The sequence below is a fragment of the Meriones unguiculatus genome, assembly GCF_030254825.1.
Source record: "Meriones unguiculatus strain TT.TT164.6M chromosome Y unlocalized genomic scaffold, Bangor_MerUng_6.1 ChrY_unordered_Scaffold_35, whole genome shotgun sequence".
Taxonomy (NCBI): Eukaryota; Metazoa; Chordata; class Mammalia; order Rodentia; family Muridae; genus Meriones; species Meriones unguiculatus.
Genome location: NW_026843712.1, coordinates 617038 through 626587, shown reverse-complemented (window position 1 = coordinate 626587; position 9550 = coordinate 617038). Strand labels below are relative to the sequence as shown.

At 34.3% G+C, this 9550-nt stretch overlaps 1 protein-coding gene across 1 annotated transcript; it reads right to left on the bottom strand.

The window, feature by feature from the left end:
• Positions 1-827: 827 nt before the first annotated feature.
• On the bottom strand, positions 828-9349 carry LOC110540419 (RNA-binding motif protein, Y chromosome, family 1 member B-like). The gene is given in 10 exon segments (XM_021627198.1): positions 828-874; positions 877-1146; positions 1493-1581; positions 1658-1736; positions 2847-2848; positions 3040-3148; positions 4782-4931; positions 6708-6867; positions 8532-8638; positions 9241-9349. Coding segments are annotated over 10 exon segments (1122 nt in total).
• Between the last annotated feature and the right edge of the window lie 201 nt (positions 9350-9550).

The window sequence follows — 9550 nt, the reverse complement described above, 5'->3', positions numbered from 1 at the left end:
GGTCTGATGCTCTTTGGGTGGATGACACCTAAATGAACATCTGTACAAAGTCCCAATTTATTTCTAATATCAGAGATCAGACCTCTACTCTTGCCTGATGCGTCTAAAACAAAAAGGGGGAACTGTAGAGAGCTGCGGAATGCTATGCCTTAAAGATGGAGCTGGTTTCCGCCTTCCACCTTCCTGATGGTGACTGCTCTCTGTCACGAACAATTCCACATTTGGCTAAGGCTGAGGATCTGGCTTGCTTCCATGTATGTGGACCTATCTGCATTGCCCCCGTGGCACGCCTGGGTTGGCTACCCAGAGGCTATTTAAGCTGTGGGCTGGCTTTCCCCGGGGTCCGAGGATTGTTCAAGGTTTCTGAATAAACTGCATTGAAAAAAAAAAATTCTTAAACTTTAGTTTGGATTCATTCTCTAAAGGTGTTTTAAGGCCTTTTTTAATCAACAGCAAAATCAAGACAATGGCACTTCAATTCTATTTTAATTGACAGTTTTTTTAACAATGCAAATACTTAAATCTCTAGTTAATTTCTATTCAATTAACACAAGCAAGTTTTTTTCTAACAATGAATTGTTTTTGAACAGTTATATCTTTCTCATCTTAAGTTCTAGATGAATTCATGGATGGAAAGTTAATATATTTTACTTTCCCCCAAACTAATGTATTTCAGTATTTAGGTAACACAGCAGAGGCTAATAAATTCCTCATCTCCTATATCAACTTATTTATTTTAGTATTTAGAGAACATAGTAACATTTTATTTTCTTCTGGAAAATGAAGTTTGGTATACAAACTCAGACTCTTAGTATCTGTCTCCACTTTCATATCTGCTCTCTCCACGACCTCCACTGAATCCCCCAAATCTTGAGGTGCTACTATATGATTCATAAGAAGCACTATACAGCATATCCATAGGTGAATGCCTTCGTTGTCTGCCCCCATGCTCAGGGTATTCCCTATCACTAGGTGGAAATACTCCTTGTCTACCACTACGTTCATAGCTACTTGAATATATATCATTTCTGCTGCTTAAGTAATTTTCTCGACCTCCACCATATCCATCTCGTGAGCTGTAATGGTCATCATAACGGTTGTTTCCACCGTAATTTCCTCTTGTAGATGGTGCCTCACGGAAGCTTCCTAGAGTAGTAGAAACCAGTAAAGTTTTTAAATTATTATTATATCATGATTTTTAAGTTCCAAACACTTAGAAATGTTGCTTTTCATTTTCTGGAAATGAGCTGGAATTTCAACTGATTATTATCTCTATAGTCATAGTATTAAGCATGGACATTATTTTAATTTTTTCATGTAACAGAATAATATAAGCCTGCATATTTACTGTTAACAGAAATCAGTTAAGAAGGCAGGAATTAGAAATACTGCAAATGCTCCCTAATTAATCTATTCCCATGTTACATTTTTCTGTATGTACTAAATTCACTAGGATGGCAATTTATTTATTAAATCAAAATAGGACTCTTACCATAATTTTCATATGTATCTCTGTATGAGCTTCCACTAGAGTATTCAGAATAATCTCTATCACGTCCTCCACTATAGCCAACATGTTCACTAAATTTTAAAAGAAAGTTTTAGTTAACACAAGAATTAACAATTTCAGCAACACGTTTCATAAGAGTTGTAATACCTGAGGACTTTAGATGCATGCTCATTCCGAGTGCTGTGACAGCCATAATCGTGGTATCCTCTAGATGTTGATGCATATTCTTTGGTGTCTTGTGGACGTGAATAAATTCTCCTTGAATAACTTAAGAAAAAGAAATTACTATCCTACTTTAGGTGAGAGTTTCTCACAGTCCTGGCTGGCAAATTAGCTTTGGCTAGTTAAACAATGAATCCAAGGGATCTCGAAAAACATATGAATGGGCACTTCTCCAAGCAAGACAAGAACATGGATCCAAACATGACACTGGTACATGAAAATTACTCAATATAGTTATGAATAAATGCAAATAAAATGTGCTAATGAAATACTTATAACTGTAAGGATAGCTAAAATTTAACAAAGGCAGATTATGCAGTGTTTGGAGAGGGACAGAATGTTTAAAAATTAAAATCTTGAGGCATCACTGATAGGAATATAAGATGGCACAGTTACAGATAATACACTACCATATTACCCAGCAATTCAACTGCAGTAGTCTTTAACTGAAAATAAACTCTAATATCTGTGTATAACTGTCCCTAGCATTGCTATCCCACAAAACCACAAATAGCCTTAAAATTACATACATGCAACAGCATGTAATAAATTCATAAATTAAATCTGAAAATACTAGTAAAGAGTATACCTTAAAGTTAACAAACTATAAGTAGTATTAAAAATAAAATAAAAAGATTTCAAACCAGAATATATTGTTTGATTCATTAACATTTTATGCAGAATAAAAAATACATAGTTGGAAGTACTTGTTTTGGGTATTGTGAATAAGGTGACACATGCAGATAGTGAGTGTAAATATCAAAAGACAGCTTCAAATGTTGGTTCTGAGGTATAGTCCACATTTTCTTTAAAACCGTCCTAGAATTTTGCCTCATAAGCCTATCAGGCCCATGAGAGCCTACAACCAACATAGATGAGAAAATAAGCTTTATGCCTGTTTTAATTTGTTCTGAGTGTATGAACTCATGTCTTCATCTTACAAGAAAATATTTGGCTCTTGGAGCCATCTTTTTGGCCTAGAGAACTAGTTTGCATTTTGTATGCATTTTCTATTTACTCTGAGCTTATGATAAATGTGTGTGTGCACCTGCCATTATGTGGAACCCAGCAAAAACAAATATTTTTTTCTGAGACTTTGTGGCATTTGGGTAACTCCTCAGGCCGCATGCAGGTTATTTAACCTGCTGAGACATCTCACTATCCCTGGAAAGTAATTTTAATGGAGATGGATTATGAAAGATGTGATATTACATAAGAGGTTTCTATATGCTATGAAAACAATAAGTAGTTAAAACATTTTACCTTAACAATGGGAAATTTATAACCATTTTGCTATTTTCCTTTACCTATCTTTAGAAGAATGGCCTTCATCTCTTCGTAGTGGATACTCATCTCTTCTTGAAGACACTGGTTCTCTTGCTGGCTTATTTCTAGAAATCTCTCTCCCATGTGATTCTGGACATTAAGTGTAAAAATGTTATACAAGTATTTTAAGTTGCAGATGTTTCAAATTTAAATGGATTTTTTCTTTTCAAAAAACCTTTTAAAATATCTTAAGACAAGATCAACCTCTACACCTGCCTAGAATTAAGTGTTAATCATTTACTTTGTTATATTCTGGCATACTCCCTTCCTGAACAAAGCTGTATAACTGTTCCTTATAAATCTGATATAAACATACTGTTGTCACTGTAATCAAGCATCAGTATCCCTTTTATTTACGGTTTAATCTGTCCTCTTCTTGTTATTCATTATTTCACCTATCATACATTTTTAATGATCTTCACTCATATTGCTTACCACATACTTGTTGGTTCTGTATCACCTAAAATTCCCTAATATTCAAATTTCATTATCATCGAGGTTAAAATCTTCGGATAAAATCTTTGTTTTTTATATCCATGTGTGTGTCCTACAGGACTGTATCCATAGGCAAATAAAATACAGGATAACCATGCTACAATTCACAGATCCAAAGAAGTAAAAATGAGGACCCAGGGGAGGGTGCATGAATCTCACTCTTAAGGGATAACAGAATAAACATCAGAGGTAGATGGAGAACTGGGTGTGAGAAGGATGGGGAGTGGAGCAGAGGATGGGGAGAGTAAGTGTGTGAAGAGTGAAGGATGAGGCTGAGAGAATGAAAATCAGTCAGAAGGGTATCTCTGGGATGATCTGGAGACCACAGATAGGTTTACAATCCCAGAAGTCTATGGGGGTCACCCAAGCTAAAACTCCTAGCGTCAGAGGATATGGAGCTTCAGTGACCACTTCCTAGCCAGGTAGGACTTCCAGTGAAGGGACAGGGACACCAACCCAGCCATAAAACCTTTGACCCAAATTTGTACTGCCTATAAGATGTGCAGGATAAAGATGGAGCAGAGACTGAAGGAATGGCCAAAATTGAGAACCATACCATGAGAGAGAGCTAATTCCTGACACTATTAAAAATACTCTGCTATCATATGTAACTTGCACAGAGGAGTTTGGCTTCATCCAGCAGCTGATGGAAACAGATACAAAGACCCAGGGTCAAACATTAGACAGAACTCAGGGGAAATTGTGGAAGAAATAAGTGAAGAAAGGAGAGGGACAAGAACTCTACAAGAAGACCTACGGAGTCAACCCTGGGGGGCTCAGAGACTGAACCACCAACCAAACAGCAAACATGGGCTGGACCTAGGACCCCTGCACAAATATGCGGCTTGGTATCATATGGGTCCCCTAACAATTGGAGCAGGGGCTGTCTCTGACTCTGTTGTCTGCCTTTGGATCCCATTCCTCTATCTCGGCTGCCCTGTATGGCCTCAGTGGAAAAAAAAAATGTATTGACTCCTGCTGCAATTTGATGTGCCAAGGCAGGTTGATATGTAAAGGGAGTGTTCCCCTTCTCTGAGAATAAGGGAATAGGTTGATCAGAAGAGGGGAGGTGAGACAGGACTTGAAGGAGAGAGGAGGGAGGAGGCTACATGACAGGGGTGTAAAATGAATAAATAAGTAAATGGGAAAAATCCACAGGCAAACGGTTAAATTTCTCATTTCTCATTAACAACATCTCTAGAAAAATTATTATTAAGCATGTATTTACCTCGTGCTCTCAGTTCAGCACTGCTTCTTGTTAGAGCACGAGCAGATCTTTTAGGAGAAAGACCTTCACCTTTTGAAGACAGACTTCTTTTAACTCCAAAGTATCTCTGAGGAGAACTCATATCAAAGTTGCGAGCAAATCCATCATTATCTGCATTTAAAGAAACATCTTCTTAGCCAAGGGGCACCAATAATTCACTAAGTAGGGTTTTAATTATCAACCTGTAAACCTTTATTAAACAATACTAAATTCTTAAATATGAATATTTTTTCTAACTTAGTAGAAATTACAATCTCCTTTTTGTAAGTATAATTCAAACTGTAGGTAAAAAGCACTTTGAAAATTTATAGTATTATCTAAACACTATACTATGTTGAAAGAAATGGCAGAGAACTAGAGTGAAGGGGAAACAATAATTTGTCGATTAAATATACTTAAATGCAAATAAAATATTAGGAAGACTAGACTAATTTTTATTTATTTACAGGGTCAAATAATACTCTGCATGGTCATCTATGAGATAAACTGTCATCCAAATGTCAACAAACACAGACATGCTGAACAAATATTGTAATTTACACAGTAGTACTGTTTACGAAACACACATTGAATATTTTAAAAACATTTTAGTTGAAAACATTTTAATATATATTCTAATTCCCAACTAGAATATAATTCTAATAAAATTCTCATGTAGTCTTATACATGAGTCTTCTCACAAAAACTGTTAGATTTAACTATTAAGATCATTTGGAGAACATTATAAAATACAAATCTGGGGGACTGGAGAGATGGCTCAGCAGTTAAGAGCACTGACTGTTCTTCCAGAGGACCCGGGTTCAATTCCCAAAACCCACATGGCAGCTCACAACTGTCCATAACTCTAAGATCCAACACCCTCAACAGACATACATGCAGACAAAATACCAATCACAAAAAATAAAAATAAATAGAAAAATTTTTAAAAAATCTATGTAGGAAAATACCACCTGTCAGTGAAAGACCTATTTTATCAAACAGCCCTCACTTGGTTACTTAATGTTAGTTAAGTTAAACAGAATTTTTTAAACAAAATTTGGATTGATTTTCAAAAACTAACAAAATATTCTTGGCCATTACCTATATCCATTTTAACGAGTCATCATCTTCTGATTCATAAAGCAAAGTTTAGTATGTATACACTAAGAAATCAGTGTTTCTTTTAATGTGTTCCAGAGTTAGGAACACCTTTGAGAAACTCAAGGTTTAGATAATTCCAGAAGTATTTTATGTTCATCAAGCTTATATACCAAACTGTCATCAAAATGTTTCAGAAGAATAAACAACAAATACTGACTAATCAATAGTATTTGATATAAACATTTCTGAGTTCTGGATATTTTAAATCAATTTTATTTTCTTATTGGACTACTGCTTTAACTTCCCAAATAGAAGTACAACTCACCCAACTCTGGTCTCTAAAGTACAAAACTAACGAACATTATTAGATTTGAATCTTGCTGGATCAGTGGTGAAGAGCAGTGACCACTCTTCAGAGGGTCTGGGTTCAACTACCAGGACACACATGGCTATAACTGTTATATAATTCCAAGATCTGACACACTCACAGTGACAAAAATGAAGGTAAAATACCAATGTATATAAAATGAAACAAAGAAATAAATCTTGCAGAATTCTTTTCATGGTATAAGGGCAAATATAAATGTATTGTAAACCTTGAATGCCTTTGCAATGTACACTAAGCTATAAATAATTGTAAATTAAGATGACAGTTGTTTATATTAATCCTACATTCCTTTGAAATGATTTTTCTAACTAAAAGTAACTATCCTACTCATAAAAATATGAATAAAATTTGAAATAGTTCTGGGTATATTATCTTACAAATTTTCAGTCATAAATTTTGCTTCCACTATGTAAAATTACCCAAATTTCCTTTACGAAAAGGACGTCTTTCTCTGCTACTTCTTCCTCTTCCACATTTCAGAATTCTTGAACTACCTCTGGATGGTAGTCTCCGCCGACCACCACTTTCAAGTGATCGTCTTTTGGCTTGCTCCACTTTAATTTTTTTTCCATCCAAAAACTAAAGAAGACCAAGAAAATATTTAACTTATATACTTTTATTTAACTATTTATATACTTTACCTTTTACTGCATCAACTGTGAAGTTTTACAATATTCTTTGCTTAAAGCAAATGCACACAAATAAGTTCATTTTTTTAGAAAGAAAAAAATTATGAGACAAAAACAGGAAATGTGGTATTTTACAATCTGCAAAGTACAGCTTAAAATACATAATGGCATATTGTGAGCCCCCAAATTAAAAGAACCATAAAAGTTTCCGGGAATGGAAAAATACACTAGTAGGTTATCCAGCACCAAATGATAAGCCCTAAAATATACATACAGGAAACATACAAACTGAGCAGGTTGTATTTAGAATTTAGGAATGCATATATATATGCACATATGTATACAATAAACAATTAATGAAAAAAGATGCCATGAATTTGAAAGACAGTGAGGGAAATATAAATATATATGGAAGAATGTGATATGTAGAAGGCGGGGGAAAAAAAGAAAGCAAAATGATAAAATTATAAAACCAAAAACAGAAACAGTTTTTTTAAGTTTCTGGAAAGATGTTAAGACAAAGAATTGCAAAAATATACCTAAAAAATGTAGTGTTTCACATTAAAGAAACTGCTAAAGGATATGAAATTTCTAGAATTTTAGATGCAGGATAAAAAAATATATATATGTTGAAATCACTTCTCTAAAACACTGCTTTAAAGTTAATAAATACATTTATCTATCTATCTATCTATCTATCTATCTACACACACACATAATTTCTTCACTTTATATCCCTATTATAGCCCCTCCATCATCTCCTCCAAGTCACATCCTCCTTCCCTCTCCTATTCCCCTTCCCTAGTACACTTAAAGGTGGTCAGGTGGTACCTGCAGAGAATATGCACCAACAAAGGATCATGCATAGAGATGACCTAGAACCCCTGCTCAGATGTAGCCCATGGCAGCTCAGTCTCCATGTGGGTTCTCAAGTAAGGAAATAAGGGGCAGTCTCTGACTCTGTCTACTCTCTGGTCACCTCCCCCTAGGGGCAACCTAGCCAGCCCACAGAGAAAGAGAATCCAGGCAGGGCTTATGAAACTTGATAGACTAGGGTCAGATAGCAGGGAGGAGGACTCCCCCTTTAAAATCACTTTTATGTGGCTATTTTTGAAAGACAAAGTGTGTTCCAAGTTGGTAAAAATAAACTAGGATTGAGGAAGAAACTCTAGTTTATTTAAACAATCACAAATTAAATAATAGTAAGTATTAATTATTCTGATAATAAAAAAAATCTATTTGAATTTACTGATGTTTGTTATACTTGTGATTTGTTTGGAGCTAAATTTTACTCAAACATAGCTTTCTCTGGAATATTTTCCTTCAGAAGTTCTTCCCTGAACTGCAAAAACAGCTTCTTCCAATTTTTCCATAGTATGTATTTCCTTTTTTCTGTTTCTAAAAATTATATCCAATTTACTCTTAAAGTGGGACATAAACCTGAAATATATTTAATGTATGTGTGAATGCTTAAATATTCTACTAATCATAATTTTGGTCTTAGTAAAACCAAAAATGTCAAAGAGCTTTTGCTCAGATTTTAACAAACTGAACACATAAAACTAATGTTATTAACTGCAGAACAGAAATAGTATGTTCTTACTACATTCTTACCACTCCATTCATTTCTTTGATAACATTCTTAGCATCTGCAGGATGTCGAAAAGTAATGAAAGCAAATCCTCTAGACTTCTTAGTTTCCCGATCTCTCATCAAAATAACTGTAATATATAAACATTTCTAATTTACAAAGCTACATATAAATTAATCTATTTTAATTATCAATTCATTAAAAGTTAATTACTCATATGACCTTTTTGAGTAATTAACACATGGGCACAACACCATATAAGTTCATTTTAGACAAATCTTAAATAAAATTATATCTTACATTTTACAATCTTACTTGTATTCTCAATATCAACAGAGAAAAAATTTAATACAGCTAGCTTCTGTATTTTTTGCCATAAATCCACAGAGCACATGGAAAAACACACACCGCAGGCAACATTTTATCCAATACAATGAGTGAGGATTTTTCATTCTTTCTTTTTTTTTTTTTATAGGCAAAACTTCTCTATGTAGCTTTGACTGTCCTGGATTCATTTTGTAGACCAAGCTGGCCTTAAACTCACAGAGATCTGCCTACCTCTGGCTCCCTGTGTGCTGGGATTACAGGCATAAGGCACCATGCCTGGCAAATGACTACTTTTATAATAAACATAATATTATAAAATAATTACATATGATTTGAGAATAAACATATAATAAAAATACTTTGTATTTACTCTGAAGAGACATATATTTGGATTTTAAGTGTTACCATGTGCTATTGGTCCAAATCTCCCAAATACTATGTGAAGAGTCTTTTGTTTGGTCTCGAGGTTGAGGCCTCCTATGAAAATTTTCCCAGGCGGATCAGCCTCTGCCATTTTTCTGCAAGTAGAACAAACGATAATATATCATTATAATACTCGTGAAATGGCTCAGCAGTTAAAGAACTTTTATGGTGTAACACGAAAATATACTGATCACTTTGCAGCTTTGTTTTCTTGAAGGGATGAATTTTCATGTATTTCACAAAATACAAAAATAACCTAAAAGTGAAAGTGCTATTTTAAAAAATACTGGTT